Source organism: Protopterus annectens, chromosome 8.part0, assembly GCF_019279795.1.
Source record: "Protopterus annectens isolate FY-2018-M chromosome 8.part0, PAN1.0, whole genome shotgun sequence".
Classification (NCBI taxonomy): domain Eukaryota; kingdom Metazoa; phylum Chordata; order Ceratodontiformes; family Protopteridae; genus Protopterus; species Protopterus annectens.
The window spans coordinates 1,628,049,391-1,628,071,162 of record NC_056741.1 but is presented as its reverse complement, the minus strand read 5'-3'; the positions used below and the strand labels follow the sequence as shown (position 1 = coordinate 1,628,071,162).

General features: G+C 39.6%; 1 protein-coding gene across 1 annotated transcript in view; it reads left to right on the top strand.

Moving 5' to 3' along the window:
• PIH1D2 (PIH1 domain containing 2) overlaps nucleotides 1–21,772 on the top strand; it is a 335,361-nt gene that overhangs the window by 55,528 nt on the left and 258,061 nt on the right. Inside the window, exon 2 of the mRNA XM_044079474.1 lies at nucleotides 270–506. Coding sequence (XP_043935409.1) covers nucleotides 324–506 — 183 coding nt within the window. The 5' untranslated portion in view covers nucleotides 270–323. The remainder of the gene's footprint in view (nucleotides 1–269; nucleotides 507–21,772) is intronic.

The following is a 21,772-nucleotide window of genomic DNA, read 5'->3' as shown; positions in this document are numbered from 1 at the left end:
ATTCTCTTTTTTAGTTTTTATACATATATATAGAGCCAAGAAAAGTTTTCACAAGAAGGCCGTAGGGAATGAGATCCTAACTATTGCCAACTGGAGAGACCCCTCTCAAAAACAAGTGATACAGTGAGTATGCATATTTTTTCAGGTAGACTACGTTCTTGTCCAACTATCTTTCTCTTCCTGAAAGGTATAACTGTACTTCAAGATCTTGTTGTCATATTTTTATATCTATATGTACTGATAATTATTGTGTGTGATCAAATTTTCAGCACATCTTTGTCAGAGCAACGCACATTTCTTCTCAGACAAACATAGTGAATGTAATGGAAAGCAACTTATCACAGCAGGACCTCCTGGCCCATGTGAATCAGTTATGGACCATGTTGGATGACTTGGCTGAAAGTAATCATGAGGGGTATCAGAGATTTATAGAGCGGCACCTTAAAGAAGGCATGGAGCACATGGCACCTCCTGAGGCCCACAGCTGTGTTCAGACTAGAATATTGGTAAGATGAGTTCTGTTTTTTTTTTTTTTTTTTTTTGTCATTTTGTTTTAATTGGTAGTGGTATTTATGATGTTCACAGTTGTTTTAATTAACTCCTCCAGAACTTAGTACACACAGCAATCCATCAACTTTCCATTCATTTTCTTCCTTGATTCCCTTCTGATCATCATCCCCATTCCAACCAGTGGACCCATTGTACATCACCAGGGTGAGAGTCAGCCAGGAGAGGCCATCATTTAAGCAGCCATCAAGAGTGTTTTAGCTTTTTTTATTGCTATGCACTTACCCACTGAAGTAGGCAATTCAGTGGGATGACTATGAGTGCCATCCCTCTACTACATAGAATGAAGATGTATATATGATACGGATGTTTTACAGACAAAATTATGTACATAACAAATCTTATAATCTCCTGGACAATTAGCTACAAACAGGCACATGCGTAGTGTGTTTATTAATCCATTGTCCCAATTGATGGAAGTATAAGCTTTGTAATACTGAGGAAGGTTTCATGCTGGTAGAGATATAAAAAGTGCATATGAATTAGAATTCTTTAGTAATTCCCTCAGTATTATTGGCAGTAGTGTGTGGTTTTCACCCATCTCAAAAATCCAGTAATGATGTTTATTTTCTAGATTTTTTTAAAAGTTTTGCCTTGTCTTCTCCTGACGCAGAGTGTGTTTGACTGAATATTACTGGGAAATAGAAACAATAAGACCTATACCTTGTATTAAGTAACTTTGAAGTTCTCTGGCTGTAGCACTAGTAAAACCATATACTGTAGTTGTTAGGATCAGTCAGCAGGTAGAACGTTGAAAAACTAACTCCACCAGAGGAGCTGTTCCTGCTCCCCTAACCCTACTGAGTAGTTCCTATTATATCCCATTATCTAAGCCACTGTGGTGCAGCGGTAGCATTGTCGCCTCACAGCAAGAGGTTCTCCCATTCGATTCTCGGCTGGAGCACCTTCTGTGTGGAGTCTGCATGTCCTCCCCCGCGTTCGAGTGGCATTCGAAAGACATGCATGAATGGGCGTGCCTTCATTGAAGGTTGGGCGTCGAGCTAGCACCTCGGCACCATAAAAATCGACTGCCAATTATTAGTGGACCGGAGTTCCGCTGTGTCGACCCCTAACCGGGAAAAGCCGAAAGAAAAACAGCAACAACAAAACATTATTTTCTGACTATATGAAGCAGCTTTTTGATACTCACAAAACGTAGGAGTATTTATTATTATTTCACATTATTTATTTATTTTATTTGTTGACCAGGTTAGTCCAACTGAGCAGAATTGCCCATTTTCTGTGGAGATCTGGGGGAGAAAAGCTCCAATAAATTATGCAGATATTAACACAAGAATAAGTAGAAAAAGCATACCATACAGTGTACAAAAGATATATGCATACTATAGTTGATAGCATTTACATTTACAGAATTGGTAGAGAAATATTTGGTAATACATACAGTGCAAGCAGGATTATGCAATTATCAGTCAGGAATTTCAGAGGTTAGGTAAATTTGACAAAGATAGAAAAGTTATAGGAGAAGGGGGTGGTCAGGTGGGATCCTGGCATGGGCAGATCCAATTATTTTGGAAAAATATTTTTTTGAAGCTTGTTGCTTGAGTGATGTTTCGCAGTTTAGAGGATAGGTTATTCCAGATTTTTATAATAGATGATTAATATAAGAGATTGCCAATGTTCACTTTAGGTGTATATGTTTCTAGGAGAAGTTTCACTGAGCTGCGGAGGGGATGCAGGGGGGGAATAGTATGAGACTAGGTTTGTGAGGGAGGGGCAGGTAGTGGGTTTGTTAAGTATGAGGTGGGTTAGATGTAGTTGGAACATTTTATGTGAGAGGAGAATAAAAGCCATTGTAGTTTGTGATGGGCTAAGCAGTGATGGGTTGGGTTAGGAAGGCTGGCTCCAAATTTGGCACTTTTATTGTACGTGTGCTCATCTAGTTTTGTCAAATTTAACAATACTGTTTGATATATATATATATATATATATATATATAGATATATATATAGATATATATATATATATATATATATATATATATATATATATATAGATAGATAGATAAAATGCATAACACATGCACACCTACATAACTTATCATTTTAGTTTCCTTTTCAGTATGAATTCTAACTAGCAGACTTAGAAAAGCAGAGCTTCACAATCCCTCTGGATTTTTTTTGTTTTAAGAAGGAAGTATCGGAAAAGTCACCACAAGAATAACTGAATTGCAGTGGCCGTGCATTCATAGTGACATTTCTTTTTGATCCTTTGAAGTTAACTCTTCCAAGTGTTGGGAGGTTGGCATACTTTTTAAGGTGTTCACCTTACAGATGCAAGGTGCAAGGTTTGATTCTCACATGGGGTAGTTGGCTAGGTGTAATATAGTTAGCCTAATACTAAGCTATGAACCTATAAATTGTTAAGCAGAATTCACTAAGTATTATGTGTTTTAAGCAGAATTCACTGTAGTGTGTGTGTGTGGCCATATATATGAGTTTATCATCATTCATTACACATACCACTCATCAACCTTCATACAGTTGAAAACAAAAATTAAACGCACACTCCCAAATGACCACACAAACAAGGGAAACACACACCATCACAGACATATGCTACACTCTACAAACAATCCTCACATAAAACTGCAACTCTCTAACACACAAAATAAGTATACACAATCATACATTACAAATACTCATTTAAGTTTGTTTAAATTAGTAAACCTATACCTTCCAAAGTGCACCAAAACATGTTATCATATTCTTAGCACCTCATACTAACAAAACATACACCTGTAAAACAAAACTAAACTAAAATCAGTATTTATGTGGGGTTGGCTTCTCTCCCCCACACACATCCCAGTGGAGGGCTTTGCCTCCCACACCCTCTAACTTAACGCCAGCTCCACAGTCACATAACTGCGGCCAAAGCTAATACTTCTCTGAGCTGCTATGGTTGACAAAACCCAAGATCATTTGTAACATTCTCGACAATCTCTGCATTCACTTAAATATGCAAGCTGTGCTGCAAGTCAGCCTGCTGTGTATTTAACAAACTGCATGGCACCCATTTGTGTAAAACTTTAATTGAGAAAACAGTTCATCAAGCCATCTTTCATTGGCTTTAAAGACTGAATGTCCTCCTCATAAGAAACGATCAAAACCTCAAACAAGTGTTTTTGTTGGAGGTAGTCCCACCTGCACCTTCCATGTTGGTATTGTTTTCCCCACACCTCTCCTCTAAATTAAGTATGCCAAATTCAAGGTCACAGAGTAGTGAGGAAAAAAGAGACATTATCTTCTCCCACTGTTTAAAGGTTATAAATGTAAATGCATATAAAATATTCATTCAGTGATCAGCAGAAAGGGAATTATATCAGAGGGTCTGGAAATCCTGATTTTGATGATTCAACTGTGCTACAAATGTAACTGCACTTATGTACCACGTATCTACTGACTAACATTTCTTACTCTTTACCTCAGTTTTATTTATTTCTAACATCTGCACTGTGTATCTACTTACCCATGTCTTATGAGTGAAATCTATTGTCTGTTTGTCACATATATTCCACATAAACTGTTTGCATACAAATTATTCTTGGAAATTAGTATTATGTATAATGTCAACACAGATTAAATATCTGTTATATATGTATAGGTGTGTGTGCATATGGATGTGTGTGTGTGTGTGTGTGTGTGTGTGTGTGTGTGTGTGTATATATATATATATATATATATATATATATATATATATATATATATTTATGTATATATATATATATATTTGTGCATATATATATATATATATGTGTGTGTGTATGTATGTATATATATATATATATATATATATATATATATATGTGTGTGTGTGTGTGTGTGTGTGTGTATATATATATATATATATATATATATATATATATATATATATATATATATATATATATATATAATATATGTATGTATGCATGTGTGTATATGTTTATATAACTATATATATGGTTCCACTTGAAAAGGTCGACTCTTGTAACGGTGAGACCACAACATCGATGATTTACAATAGTGAGTTCCCAGAACGTCAAATTTCACATCTGGGAAACTGACCACTCGGACACCACTGACTGTTGCCCTATCCTCTACTGCAGTGCGATCTTGGAGTTGGTACATTTAAGTAGGGGGGTGGGGGGCAAAGCCCCCCACTTTGGTGGGTTTTATTTGTGTATTATTTTATTTTTTTCAGTACGGTGAGTTTAATTTACAAATTATGTTATTTTCCTCAGTGGTGGCCAAGTGGTTAGTTTCCAAGAAAATAACGTTATTTGCAAATTAAACCCACCATGGTGGAAAAAATAAAATAATATATAAATAAAACCCACTGGAGAGGGGGTCTTCGCTCCCTCTACTTAAATATACCAAGTCTGAGATCGCACTATACTGGAGGAAAGGTCAAAGTTAGTCAGTGCTGGCCAAGTGGTTAGTTTCCTGGAGGCGAAATTCACCGTTCTGAGAGTTCGCTGTTGTAAATCGTTGATGTCATCTTGTGGTCTTGCTGTTACAAGACTCATATATATATATATATATATATATATATATATATCTATATATAAAATATGTGTAATACGGAAGACGTAATAAGGGATCTGAGGACCCAAGTAGATAGTAATCTCTGCTTTGATAATCACATTGCCAAAGTGGTTAGAAAATCCTTCTATGTGGCCCACCTAATCACAAAAGGGTTCACATCCAGATCAAAAGAGGTCATTGTGCCCCTCTATTCATCACTCATCAGACCCACAATAAAGTACAACGCCCAATTTGGGTTGTACCTTACAAGACACCTGCAACAGCTGGAAAGACCACAGAAGTACCTCACCAGGAGGATCACTGGCCACAAACAGATGCCCTATGCAGCTCGACTGAAGAAACTCCAGCTGTACTCTGTTGCATACCGGCTACTCAAAGGTAATCTCTGCCTGACATACAAGGCCATGTCCAACCCAGAATTGATGGACATGCTACACCTAAAGAAAACCTTATCCCCTTGAGCCACACGCTCTAGAGATCTAAACCTCACCACAACTATAAATAGGACGTGCTGGAAGGATAGATTCCTGTCCCAGAGACTTCCCATGCTTTGGAACAAGATTTCAGTCTACCTTAGGCAGAGCTCCTCGCTAACGCTCTTCAAGAGAAACCTTGACGAGTGGATGGGAAACAGAAAGTTTACCCCGGGGATCACTTCAGTGGCTCTGCTGGACAGAGGCACAGGGAACTAATCTAAGAGGGTGGCGAAACCCAACACATTTTGGCTAGGCTTATAAATGCCTTCGGGCAGATAGCCTAGCACCTACCTATGAACCTATATAAAATGTGTTTTTATATTTATGTACATACACACAGACAATCACTTGATTATGATTTTGATTATGAATACATACTGTAAAAGTGAGGCCTCACAATCATTTTGGAATTTTTTGGGGTCTCGAGCAGGAAGAGTCAGAAAAGTTACCACAGGGTTAACTGACTTGTAGCAGCCATGTGCTTGTAATTACATCACTTTTTGATCCTTCACTATCAGCTCTTTCTGTCGCTGTTATGCAGAATTTGCTACATACATCTGTATGTCATTGTGTATGTGCACTTATTGGCTTCTGTTGTTTGTAAACAATGGCTTAGTTCAACTCTGTATGCTGCTTTTGGAAACATTTCCCCACTGTCAAAGAAAATAATAAATCTTTCTTCTATTATATAAAAAATGAAGGGTAAAAATCAGTAACATTATATAATGATTAAAAAAAAAAAAAGGCAAAGATAAAAAAAAATATTATAGACATCCACAACTTCAGCACAAAAATGACCCTAAAACATTCTGGTCATCTGTTTATAACCTGTTATATGTGGGCTTAAATAAGGAACCCAGCCCCCTCTCATAATAACTCTCCATTAGAAATTCCTACCATATTCAGTACCTACTAAATAGAAAGCATCACCGTCCTAACAGCTCTTCACCCCATCCAGTGTTTCTACCACCCTGACAGTCACATCCGATCCTAGTATTTCTGTAATCAACAGGTTAGAGCAAAACCAATATTCTTTATACACACTATTACTTCCTTTATTCCACCCATCCCCCACTGTCCACACGTGAACCTAATTCACCCTTTATATCCACTGCTAGCAACTTCTTCATAAGACCCGTCTCTTCATCAATGATAAAAGAAAAATTCTCCTTAAACTCAAACCTTACTTCACTGCAGCTGACAGTCTACTACCTGAATACCTAAAGATAGCCGCTGATGCCATAGCATACCCAGTCTCTATCAGAAAAAATCCTATATTGTTCCCCTGCATAAATATGGCATCTCTGAATTCTGGCCTGTTGCAATATTATCACCTCTCAAAAATGATAGCTAAATGTATTTATAAGCAACTCCTAGTCTGTCACCTACAAGAGCAACTCAACATCCACCCAATGTGGTTTCTGCCCAACACACAGTACAGCTACTACCCTGTCATTCACAGACAACTCAACCTCAGTACAGGCTACATACCCATAGAATGGTGCACAGCAACAGTTATCCCGCTCCACAAAGGGAAGCCACAACGGACCCTGGGAACTATCACCCTATAAGCTTGACTAGCCTGGTCTGCAAGGCTGTGGAGTGCATCATCATGGAACTCATTAACAGAGACATTGGGAACCGCCAAACATTGGACCCTACCCAGTTTGGCTTTAAGGGCAGATCATGCCTCCGAAACCTGGTGGACTTCTTTGAGACAGTTACCAAGGCTTTAGACGAGGGAAAGGAGGACCACACATCCTACCTAGACCTTGCAAAGGCTTTCAACACCATTCTGGTATTATAGACAAGCTCACCAGCCTGAACATAAACCCCTACATCACGAGATGGGTTGCCACTTGGCTCATGGATAGAACCCACACGCTGAGAGTTGCAGGCTCTAGGTCCGACTCTAAACTGGTTACAAGTGGCATCCCCCAGGGCTCAGTCCTGGGACCCCTCCTGTTTGGTATATACTTCTCAGAGGTACAGGCAAGCACAGGAGGACTATGGCTGACAAAGTTCGCAGACGGCTAGAAACTGGGGGCCATAATTAACTCTCCGGCTGATACAGACATCCTCCAGAAGGATCTCACTGAGACTGCTACCTGGTGTCAAAATCATGGCCTCAAGCTAAATGCCAAAAAGTGCATAGTCATCCCCTTTGGAAAAAACAAAGTACCCACGAACTACCACATACGTGGTAGTCCCCTAAATACAGAAAATGTAATAAGGGATCTGGGGACCCAAGTAGATAGTAATCTCTCCTTTGATAATCATATTGCCAAGGTGGTTAGAAAATCCTTCTATGTGGCCCACCTAATCACAAAAGGGTTTGCATCTAGAACAAAAGAGGTTATTGTGCCCCTCTACTCATCACTCATCAGACCCATCATAGAGTACAACGTCCCATTTAGGTTGTACCTTTAAAGACACCTGCAACAGCTGGAAAGACCACATAAGTACCTCACCATGAGGATTACTGGCCTCAAACAGATGCCCTATGCAGCTCGACTGAAGAAACTCCAGCTGTACTCTGTTGCATACTGCCTATTCAGAGGTAATCTCTGCCTGACATACAAGGCCATGTCCAATCCAGAATTGATGGACATGCTCCACCTAAAAAAAAAAAACAAATCCCCGAGAGCCACACGCTCTAGGGATCTAAACCTCACCACAACTATAAATAGAATGTGCTGGAGGGATAGATTCCTGTCCCAGACACTACCCATGCTTTGGAACAGGATTCCAATCTACATTAGGCAGACCCCCTCACTAACACTCTTCAAGAGAAACCTTGACAAGTGGATGGGAAACAGAAAATTTACCTCAGGGATCACTGCAGTTGTTCTGCTGGACAGAGGCACAGGGAACTAATGGCTCTGCTGGACAGAGACACAGGGAACTAATCTAAGGGGGCAGCAAAAGCCAACACATTCTGATTAGGCTTACAGATATCCTCGGGCAGATAGCCTAGTACTTACCTTTGAACCATAAACAAATGCAAGAACTCAGACAAATTTGTTTCCTCCCTATCCTTGACCTGCCTAAAGCCTTCGATACAGTTTCTCACCCAAAAGTCATGTACAAACCATCTCAACTTGGACTATCTCCTTTCTTCGTTACTGTGGCTTAACTGACAGGCCTCAGTTTCTAAAATGTCAGAATACTCTCTCTCTCCCTACTTGTAAGTTACCACTGGTGTACCCCAAGGCACTATTTGTGGTCCCCTCCTCTTATCAGTGGCATCTATATTTCTATAGGACCAGCCTCTTTCATACAATATGCTGATGATTCCTTGCTTGTGTGCATCTAATGACCTGTCTCAGCTGCTCCATTTTACACAAGAAGCTTTTCCCCCAGTTGAAAAATGGCTCCATAGTACCCTACTATTGCTCAGTCCTAAAAATAATGCCCAGCTACTAGAAGTTATTGCTATATTACTATTTTCCCTGAAATCACACATACCTAATAAAGTGAATTTCAACAATCTTTCCACTAAACAAAACTGAAATTGAAGTGGTTACATACAAAACTTGTCGGGAGTGATTATAGATAATAAACTTAAATTTGACCTGCATATTTAAAATAACTTAAAGCCTCACCCAAATTAGGACATCTCTACAGGCATGCAAACTTCCTTAGGAACACTAACCAAATAACTCTTGCCACTACCTAACTTCTCCCATCTCTTTTATCTGGTAAGTCCATCCTAACCAACTTTCAGGCTACAGTTGGAAATAAGATGGAGGCAAAATGTGCCACCAATAAACAATATCACATCCTCCACTGTATTGTTCTTAAGGCATTAAATTGGCTCAAGCTGCCTCACCACTTACATTACATACAGCTTACCTCCACAAAACATTATTCACAAAGCTGACAGCTGCCTTGCTTTTACTCCTATTGTCCATTCCTGTCACCCTAACAGACTACTTTGATCTAATGAACAACATCTTCTCAGCATATATAAACCCCCACATATCCTCTGACCAAAGTCTCTACTCATACTCTTTTGATAAGAAGTGATTTTATCCCTCTGCAAATTTGATCGACCTCTAACCTCTCCATCTTCAAACAACTACTGAAAGACTACCTAAATAAGACAACTCTGCTCAGTCTGAACTAGTCCCTCCCTCCTTTGATCCCAGCATACTTCTTGATAGATATTGTATAAAAGTAAAGTTGTCTTCCCGCATACTAACAGTGTGATATTTTTAGAAACAGTATGCAAGACAAAGCCTGCAAAGTATGCAGAAAGAAATTTGCAGCAGACAAGTGTGATTAGCCTAGCAAAAAATGTGTTTGAGGACAAGATATCCTGTGAGCTTAAAAAATTAGTAACAGATGGTTATAATAACAGAGGCTTGCTGAAACAGCATGATAAGCTACATACAAAGACTCAATTGACAGAATGTATCTAACAAAGGGAAATGGCTAACAGTGCAAGAAGAAATGGCTATCTTGTCAGAGTACACCCTGGTCTTTTCAGAAACTGATAAGGAAACAGAAAACTGGTGAGGTCCACAATATTCTCAGAAATTGATTTAAGGGACCAAAACTGTCGTGGTCCACAGTAAAGCCACAGATATGCCAGGAATGTTTCAAGAGGATTTAAACTTGGACTGTATAAAAAATGACTAAAAACAACTGGTTGGGAGGACATTTGATCTTGAACTGAGAGTTGTTTGAGGAAGTGCAGTGTATCTGTCAGTAGTCCATGTTATAAAGAAAATGTTAATATCTCGACAGTAGTGTTTGGTGGGCCATATTATTAATTATTATATTAAGTACAAATACAGTTATACAGTGTCTTGGTCTGTTTGCTATTTTATCAGTGCCAAGCCAGACTAGATTTGAATCTTTTGTAATGTATTTGTACCAGTCCACTATGACATACACTTTGATTATCCCACTGGCACCAACATCAGTACAGTTGATACTGACCACCTCAGCAGTATCTATTACTTCCAAGTTTTGGTGAAGCTGAGATTTTGTCTCCAGATCTACTCTGATATTTCGCCATCATTTTCAACAGAGAGAGAATTTCCAGCTTTCGGTTTCGGTCGACAGCCTGATCACCTGTTAGCCATTTCTGAAATACAGTAAACCTCTTTCGGAAACAACATGGATGCCATCAAGGACTTGTGTAAAATGCCCACATACTGTGGCAATAGACTTAAATCAAACACCAGATAAAGTTTGGACATTACTACGCCAATGGTATGAAGAAGCCAGCGGCAACGCTAAAAGTAACAAAGCATTGTTTGGTACTAGCAAAAGTGATGCCTTTGTAAATGGATACAGTGTTATGATCAATATTTGCAAAAATATGGAACACTTGTTGAATGTATAAACTGTGGGGATAAATATCCTCGAGTCTGTATATCAGGTATGTTGCAAAAGATAACAGCAAAATTTACACAGGACTAGTTAGATATGGTATGTGAAACAAAAGATCATTTTGTAATGCTGATCTCCTCTTTTTATAGGGAATTTCAGTCATTTTTACATAAAAACAAAAGTTTAGAATTTGGAGAGACGGCAGAAATGTTTAAGAATTGCTGTCTGCAGTAGGATGACATTGCTAACAATAAGGAACTTTCAGACAAAGAGCAGGAAGGCAATTTAAGAAAGATTCATGAAAAACAAATGGAAATGTTGAACAAAAACATGACATAGAAGTCAGGGAACATGCACAAGATGTTACTGCCATTTTGGAAAGGGCTGAAGCGGCAATACATGCCACCATCGAGTCTCAGTCGGGTGGGGGAAATGAAGCAGAAACACTTAGACAAGAATTAATCGAAGGAGAACCGAAAGTCCTGGAGGCGTTAGCCGGAGAGGCCGAATTACAAATAAAAATGGGGTAATTACCGAAACAATTACATGAATGTGAAGCTTCAGAGGCAGAATGACAAAAGCAGTTACAGGAGCTTAAAGCTTCAGACACAGTTAAGTTTAAGGGTGTACGAGTAGTGACAGCCACATATGTTGATCTGTGCCAGCAGTGTCATCTGTTACAGACAATAACTCAGCGGAGTGATTAAAAAAGTTTTTTTTTTTTTATAATATGGAACAAACCATAAAAAAAGTCTACCCAGGATAAACCATGTCTAATACCACACCATGATAAATCCACAAATATAATAAAGGATGGCCACTGAAACATGGCCCTTAGATGTAAAGTAAGGTCGCAGTGACAGAGTACTTGTAAATGTTTTATTTCAAAGTTGAATAGAGTTATGCGTCCTCAGGCCATTATCAGAAAAAGACACTTTAAAATCAGTTTATAATACATGACAAACCAATCAAAAATCTATTCCCAATAAAAAAGCCAATCATGAAGTCAAACTGTAAAATTCATTTACCAATATTACTTATCCAATGAATAAACGTCTTTAAAAATAATTAGCCAATAGACTTCACTAACAGCTGCTTGGTGATCTATCAAGTTATCCCTTCATATCCATTTAAAAGATAGGATATCGCTTTCAATATTAAACACTCACATACATATATTAAAATAAGGACATTTCATCATCCATTCATAACCCACCAAGTAGTGTAAATTGGCAAATCATAACATTCTAACATCTTCCAGTAAAAACTCAACAGGGATATTTTTTATTCTTCAATTGGTTAATATATAGCAGTGATCATTTTACATACAATGTTCTAAAGGCAGTTCAACAGTCTACTAAATATATTTTAATGCACTACAAACCGAAATGTACCAGTGATCATATCAACGAAGATATATTAACATCATTTATCATGTTACTCCTTATGTCACAGTGCTCAGTGATCATTGCCTACTGAATTGGAAACTCTTTCCTATATGCATAGAATCTCAAGGAAACAACAAAGAAGAGCTTTACTAGTAGAATGCATTTTGTTAAAAAACAAAATTCAGTGATCAATCTCCCTATTATTAAATTGCTACACCACAATGCAGTCCTAAGAAATGTGTGCATTCAATGTTCAAACAATGCATAATGGGTACATTACATGTTAAGCCGTTTTCAAACATGCTAAAAATCAACCAACCAGTATCTACTCAAATGGGAGGATAAATCAATAAACATTACATGCCAGCTTCCAATCAGCTAATGGATAGTCTGTAATAGTAACCTATCATAGTTAAATATATCCCCAGCTACCCTATAACTAACACTACAACTACAGTCTTAACCAGTAAGGAAATAATAAAACATCCTATCAAAGGAAAAAAACTTTAAAGACCAATTCACGTAAGGTTCAGGTATGGCACCTTTTATTACTTGCAGCAAGGAGACAAAACATGCAGATACAGGATTTTGTCTAAATCACTAGGAGGCAGTATGCTTCTTTTATACAGTTCTATGAAATGTTACTTTTCTATGGTTGACGTAGTTAGACAGCTTTCTGTATTATTCTACAGAAAATGTTACTTAGATTTCCTGCTTACATGTCCAGATTTAAAACTCACTAGTGTTACATAGAAAATGTTACTTGGATTTCCTGCTGACATGACTGGATTTATGAAAAACATTTGAGAAAAACAACCTGGCCTTGGGGCTTTATTTTTAGCCCATACAAACTTTCTATTCTTCAATTGTGCCGTTCTAATATATATGTGTTACATTTCAAGGTACATTTCTAGCTTAGGTACAAGTAATGCTGACTACGGTTTATATTTTCAAGCAGCCTTTGTTTTCATTATCAATAGCTTCAGTGGTTATGTACTTTTCTCTTAGCATAAGCAGAAAATCAGTAACTTTTTGTTTAAATCTCGTGACATTAGTAGAAATGAAACATCTATTATTATTTTCATGACATTAGCAGAAATCAAATGCTTTCCTGTTAATTTCCAAAGCATAAGCAGATCATAGCTGCACATATGTTTATGACATAACAGGATTGGAGTGTCTCAGCAGCTCGTGCAGATTTATGCAGTGTGAAATAGAATAAATGTGTTAACCCCTTTTTAAACCTCGAATGCACTAAGCATGCATATTACTAACACATATTTTTCTAACATTTCCCCCCTTTTAATACTTTTATTCTACTTTCAAAATAAGCATAAACAGTTTTTCTTCCCCTAACCTCTTCCTACTCAGGATTTTACAGTTAAGAGAGTCATTCAGTTTAAACTTATGAAAGCATTTTCAATTTTTTAACAATTCTTCAAGTTCAGCACCTTGGTATAAGGTTTCTGAAACTGACATGTCTATAAAGTCTTTAATCAGTCTTTTCATGCAGGGAATGCAGCAGCAAACACATACCACCAGTAGGATCATTCCTACACAGATGGCAATCAGGATGTTCATCAGGATACTGCCCCACCCAAACAATCTCTGGAAAAAGTCCGTCAATGGATTTGGTGCTGGCTTTGTCATAGCAAACAGTTGCTGAATTACCTCAAGGTGATTGTCTATCTCGTGTTTGTGGTCAGGAATATACGAACAGCACTCTTCCTGGATTAAAGCACAAGTACCTCCTCTCGCCGCTAGGGTGAAGTCGAGCCATGCGGTTTTGAAGCACTACAATTCTCATGGCAGTCAGTTCATCGGTCACCAGTTTTAGAGAAGAAAAGGTTGCATTGCTCATTATTTCGAGAAGTTTAGACAGTTTTTCAGTTCCCAGATTGATTTAGTTGCTCCATATGCTGGCAGTAACCTGCCCACAAGATGATGGTATCACCCAAGTCCATTTTTCCCTATGCCCACAGCGTGATGGTTTTTCCAGCCCGCATTGATCTGCCCCACTGGATTGACAGGCTTCTTGAGTTCTCGTCGAACATTTCGAATTTTCCCCTGAGGCAAAACTGCTGTGTGTCGTATGGCCGTAACCAGGTACCCCAAATAACAATTGCCGGACCAATTCTCAGGTAACCACTTGTATGCTTTCCTACCACATACAAAATAACAGTCCTCTACTTTGGTAGTAACTTTACTATGTCCTGGTTTTGGATGAAACATTTTTTTGTCATCTATAATCAGTTGTTTACAGAGATCAGCATTATGTCTTAGCATTATGTCTTACTTCATCAGTTGTCCTATGCATCAGTTCAAAAAATGAATCATAGGTTGTATTGCAATAGGAACCTGTATTATCAGTTTTATTGTAGCATCTATAGGGAACAGTCACATTGCAATTGCTCCAACCCACCTGAACTGTATCATTTTTGTAAAAACACACAGTCCCCTTCTGTCGAACAGACAAGTGCAATGCTACTTTATCTTGTGATGTAACATCTGATGTATCATAGACTAAATTTTCCCAGGTCTTGTTGGCTCCTATGGGGACTGAAGTTAACAATAACCCCCCGTATGCTGTTAGCAAAGCTGTGCAAATCCAGCAATTCGAAACATTGAAGGTCTCAGCATACACATATTTGATTGCCTGGTAAGTGTTGAGATTTGGGTGCCACTCTACGTGCAACTCTCCACACTTATTCAGTTCAGTTTGTGTGGCTGGGAAAAGGAATGGCCACAACAAAAAGATTATTGTCACTAGTACAGTTAACAGGATGATTATGCAATACTTCTGAGGAAACGGTTGTTCTGCATTCCTGTTTTCTCCGACTCTTCCGAGTAGTTTTATTTGGATTTTTCTGGATTCTATCATTTTTGCTTTTGACATGTGATCTTACTCTGTGCCCTAATAGGACATTCAGCACCAATGGTTTCTTCACTGGGGTTGACACGGATCAGTCCTATTGATCTGACCCCCCTTTGCAGCCAGACTTTGTGCTGAGGGCCCCGATGGAGAGGTAAGATTTTTGTCCAGTTTAAAGTTCTTAACTAGTTTGCAGTGCATCAGGTGGATCCACGAAGTTCGCTCTGCTATCTTGACTGCAGTGGGTGTTGAAAAAAGCACCTGGTATGGACCTTCCCACCTTGGTGATGTCCAGTTTTTCTTTTTTATGGCCTTTATCCACACCCAGTCCCCTAGGATCACTGCCACTTCCGATGTTTCGGTTTGTTCTTTATCTGAAACAGAATTTGACTGCAACAGATGTTTAGAATTCAACAAATTTCTCATATATTCAGCTAGTGTATAATCAGCTTCCTGGTCTGTGGGCATGAGAAGTTTCCACTGAGGTGTATAATAAGCCCTTCCAAACAGTTTTTCAAAAGGAGTCAATCCTTTTGCAGTCGGAACAGTTCTCATGCGCAACAGTGCCAGGGGCAGACAATACACCCAGTTCTTTCCTGTCTCTGCTATTAATTTTCTTAATTTATTCTTTAATATTCCGTTGTGCCTCTCAACTAGCCTTGCAGATTGTGGATGGTATGCATAATGATTTTTTAAAGAAATACCAAAATGCTTACTTAACTGCTCTATGGTTTGGTTTACAAAGTGTGTACCGTTGTCACTGTAGATCCTTTCCACAATGCCGAATCTAGGGATGATTTCTTTGACAAGAACTTTTGCTACTGTGGCTGCATCTGGATTTTTGGTTGGAAAGGCTTCCACCCATCTGGAAAACATATCTACAATGACAAGACAATACTTCTTATTTTCACATTTGTTCAATTCTATGAAATCCATACAGATAGTGTGAAATGGATATGGTGGTGTAGGGAAACTCCCTTGCTTGGGCTTTAATGCCCCTTGCATGATGTTTGTTACAAATTTGGCACATCAAACAAAATTTAGTAGTTTGTAAATCCATACGTTGTGAACACCTGGTTCACCAACTGTACCATCCCCCCTGTTGAGACATGGCACTGCCCATGGCTCAACAAAGCTGGATATGTAAACAAATTCGATGGTAGTACCGGTTTCCCTTCTTTAGAGATGTACAGCCCCTTTTCGAGAATTGCTCCTCGTTTTACCCATCTTTGTTTTTCAGCTTGCGTAGTGAGTGTCTGCATTGTCTTTAACATTTCTAAGTCTAAAATCTCAGAGGGTTGTAGTTTCTCATTTAAAAGAAATACTTCTGAAGCTGCTTGTTTTGCAGCTGTATCAGCTCTTGCATTACCTTTTGAAATCCTGTCTTGTTGCTTGGTGTGAGCTGCGCATTTACAAATAGCTATTTTCTGAGGTAACTGAATAGATTCTAAAAGATCTAAAATAAACTGCATGACTGATAGGTTTGCCAGTAGATGTTATCATTCCTCGGTTTTTCCACTGTTGCGCAAAAACATGTACAGTAGAAAAAGCGGACTGGCTGTCAATAAAAATGTTTATACATTTACCCTTTGCTAAGGTACATGCCCGTGTCAGGGCAATCAATTCTGCTGCCTGTGCAGATAAGTTGTGTGGTAAAGGTTTTGCTTCTATAATCTCAGTGTCAGAAACTACTGCATATCCTACTAGGTATTGTCCTGCAGGACCCCTTTTGCACGAACCATCCACGTAGTATGTCACCTCGGCATCATTCAAGGGGACATCTGTGAGATCTTTTTAGGTAGTGTCTTTTGCTCAATCACCTGCATGCAGCGGTATGGTGTGCCGTCTGCAGGGGTTGGGAGCAAGGTAGAAGGGTTCAAAGTCATGCATGGTTCAATTGTCATGTGAGGTTGGCTCAACAATATAGTCATACAGGAAAGATGCCTAGCAGGGGAAAGATATGCTAACTTCTCTTGCAGTAAAACAATCACGACTGCATGAGGCACTCTCAAAGTGAGAGGGTGGAATAAAACTACTGAGGCCGAAGTCTGTACTGCCATTGCAGCTGCAACTACTGCTTGTACACAGTGAGGTAAGGACCGTGCCACTGGATCTAGTTGTGATGAATAGTAAGCAATGGGGCGTTGCTTGTCCCCATGCTGTTGTGTTAACACTGATGTCATATAACCTTGCTTACAATCTACAGTTTGGAAAAAACGTTTATGGTAGTTTGGTAATCCCAGAACTAATGAGGACGCTATTAACTGTTTCAGTTTGCAGAAAGCAGATTCTGCCTCTGGTGTCCATTGTAACAAATCCTGTGCTGCCATAGGCTTTTTATATATCAGGTCAGTATGAGGTGCAGATTCCAAGGCATAGTTTGGAATCCAGCTCCTGCAAAAATTAGTTGTACCCAGGAAGGACATGATTTCCTTCTTGGTAGTGGGTTTTGGTGCTTGCAAAATTGCTACTTTTCTGCCCTCATCTAATGTTCTATCCTCTTTGGATATCACATATCCTAGGTATTTGACTTGTTTTTTCCAAAGCTGCAGTTTATTTTTGTTTACCTTATGTCCTTCAGCGGCTAAAAATCGTAATAGCGCTATGGTATCTTCTTTGCAATCTTGCTGGGTGGGGGCCGCCAGCAAGATGTCATCAACATAAAGTAAAATCTGACTGCCTCTTGGTGGGGTAAATCCCACCAAGTTGCTTGCCATTTATGCAATGTGAAATAGAAAAAAAATTGTTAACCCTTTTTAAACCTCGAATGCACTAAGCATGCATATTACTAATACATATTTTTCTAACACATCCTAACCTAATAACATATATCTGTGCTCTAAAAACATGCATACATATAACAATAAAGCATCCATGGTTTGTATAACCAAATTGTATTCTATTATATTAACTCACCATGTCCTACATCTAAATTATAAAACCAGCGAATGCACTACCAATCAGTCAACTTCAAAACAATATAGGGACTCTGCCTGTCATACCTACCAACTCCCTAAATAAGCCAGTCCTTGTATAGACCTAAGCTAAACACTCGGGAAATAGCTAAAGCCACCCAAGCTACATGGCTACCACCCTGTATATGTATGTATATGTTTGTTTGTGTGTGTGTGTGTGTGTGTGTGTGTGTGTGTGTGTGTGTGTGTGTATGTATATATATATATATATATATATATATATATATATATATATATATGTATACACACACACATACACAGTGTGTTTGTGTGTGTATATATACATATATATATATATATATATATATATATATATATATTGCTTCTAGATAAATGAATCAAATCAAGCCCTAAAAAGCCTACGAGCTTTCAAAACTGTTTTCAGCGGAACCTGACCATTCAGACCAGATCCTCTATCTGCTCTCACACTGATTATCCAGTCCAGCTCATGTCTCTCGGTGACATTCCTCAAATCCCCTAAATGCTTTCCTCCATCAACCATATCTGCTTCCATGAACTTGAAAGTATGTGTAGCACCCTTCTCCCTCTTGCTTTCCCTCGGACTTCTTTTCATCTTCCCAATATAGAAGGAAGTACAAATCATACAATAGGCCAGATATACTACATATCTACTGCTACAATCTGTCTTTACCTTAAAAAAAACACATGTATCTAAACTAGGGTGCCTAAAATAACATTTACTGTCAATATGATTACAAAAATTACATTTACCACATGGATAAGTTCCAAAGTCATCAAAAGCAGACTCGGGCTTCTTGGTATTCTCAGGATAGCATAAAAGCCTCCTTAGTGTTTTTTTATTCCTGAAGCAAAATCGTGGTCTATCACCCAGGATTCCCTTTACCTTCTCATCAGTGAGCAGCACGTTTCAAGGTCTTAATTATATTAGTTATATTTACATTGCTACTACAGTATAAACTAATGGGAAGATTCTTATTGGCAGGAGGTTGACTATTGCCTGCTATTCCTTCATGGGCAGAGAAATAAGCTCTGGCATGTGAATTCCTAAGTTTTGTACAGTGTACGATTCCCTGATCAACCTCATTCTCACTGTACCCCCCCACTCCATAAAATCGGATTTCAGTTTCATAAAAATCAAAAAAGAAAATGATCATCACATATGGTTTACCTTTACATGTGCGTATTGCACAAGGGTGAACAGCAATTTTCCGAAAGGTAGTTTGCAAAGTTTGCAAGCGTAAGCGGAAAAAGGTTTGAATGTGCAATGAGCGAATGCCAAATGAGATTCGCTCATTGCACATTCGACATACTGGGGCAGATTGCACTGTAGTGGGGATCGGAAAATGGTTCCTTTCCCCACTGTAGTGCTATCTCAGAGTTAGAATAATAAAATAGGGGGGGCACAGCCCCCCACATGGGGGGGGGGGGTGCAGGCCCTGCATTACACTTTATCTAATTTTTTTTCCACATTAATTTTTGGAAATCAGCGAATCAGCTTGTCGATTTGCTGATTTTCATTTCATCTAACTGTCACTGTTGTAAGTTTCATGGTTACGATTCACTCATATGAGCAATCGCACCACTGTGTTTTGCTATTATGAAGGTAAACCTCACATACATTTAATCTTGAGGGACGCATGCTTTGCCCTGTTACTACATTCCTAAAAACATACCCAGGGTATATATTAGTCCTATGAGTAGCATGGTTTCCAAAATAACCTAGTGCTAAAAGACATGTCTAAATTTCTGACCACATTAATGTCTAGAAACTTAATACTGTTTCTAGAAAACTTTAGTGTGAATTTTAAGAATGAGGAAGTTTCATGCAATTTTTTAAGTTATTTATTTTTATTTAACATTTGTTGACCAGAAAGTCTGACTAGGACAGAGCCTATTTTCAGTGGAGGCCCAGGAAAAGTGATCCAGACACATGTCTTTTGAAATGTGGAAGGAAACCGGAGTACCTGGAGGAAACTCACACATATGCAGGGAGGACATACAGACTCCGCACAGAAGACACCCCAGCCAAGAATCGAACTGGAGAACCTCTTACCTAAGTGACAACATTAACCGCTGCACCACTGTACCCACCTTTGGTCTGGTGCAAAAATTGACTTGTATGGCTTTGTAAAATAATTTATAAAGCCATACAAGTCAACTTCAGTACCAGACTAAAGGAAGAATATGTTGCAGATAAAGTGGTGATAAAGTTTACATGATTTTGATATATTGCTAATGTAAAACATACTTTTCCTTCCATTGAGCAAGGACCATATCATGAAGTATACTGGTGCTCAAAAGACTGTTCCAGTCATAGCTACACCCAAAATTTCTTCAAATAATTCCGACCCAGTTGGCTTCAAGGCCGATTATTCTCCACCCCATTGCCATTCCTCCTCCGATTTATGGCTCCGTCGGAGCAGGTGCTGCTGGAGCCGGGTGGAGATCTCAGGGTCGGCTCCGACCCTTACTCCAACCCGGCCTCGGGTCCGAGTTTGTCCGGACTTCTTCAGCTGGACCCGAGGTGATGTTTCGGGACCTATGCTGGTTCCGAGCCTCCTCTCGGTGCTTGACTGCCAAGGGACTTCAAATCGACTATCATGGCTCCGGAGACGGACACTCCCAGGATTCTGGGGTCCGGCTTTCAGGGCCATGAGGAGTGCCAGCCAAGTCCTCTTCGCCATCTCTCCGGTTTACCAGCACCTTCCTGGGCGTGGAGACTGGGTCTTTGGCAGTTCCCTGTCCGTAGCCAGCGGAGCCCCGAGGCCTGAGGTTACCCCCAGTGGGGTTCCCTCCTCCTGAGGGTTCTTCGAGTTGTCTTCAGAGGAACCCCAAGGAAGAGATCGCAAGAGGAAGCACGTGGACTCCCCGAGTCTATTACATCGGACACTGATATGGATGATGCGGAGGGGTCCCCGTCGCCCTCGGATGATGTCTCATTTGCAGACATCTTAGAGATCCTCAAACAACGAGGCGGCTGGATATCCAAACCCCCCTCTGCTGACGAATCAGTGCTCCTCAAGGCCTTTGGGGCTCAGCCCTCCGCCTCCTGGGTGTCTCCGCCTTGACGAGCTTCTGGATTTAGTTTGTCGGCGGGAACATCCAGATACCGTGGAACCAGTCCCTTCTCGTCCAAATAAATTTTTATCTGCTCCCCCCGAGAAGGAGTTCCTTACTAAAGGCGTGGCTGTAGATGCCATGGTGGTGGCATCTGCTACACAACAGGACGGGCAGAGGTTAACGCTTCGCGTCTATCCATCCTCCTAATAAGGAGTCTAGGAGTATGGATAGGTACGGGAAGCGCACCTTGACTTCAGCGGCCTTTACCTTAAGGTCTCTGAATTACTTGGCACATTTTACCAGGCTTCAGAGGGATCTGGTCAAGGAGTTGTCAGATTCCCTCTTGGGTAACCTACCTGAGCAGCTAGCCCAGTCGGTTAGTTCTCAGTTGGCTATCCTTACGCCAATTTCTAACTCGCCCATGAGGCTCATTTCCTATGCGTCAAGGCGGGTAGAGCGGCAGGCACAGGCGTGGCTCTACGTAGACAAGCCTGGCTCCGCTTGTGTCAGTTCGGAGGCCTTCAAGTCTTCCTTCGCCGACGCTCCTTTGATGGGTCCTCATTGT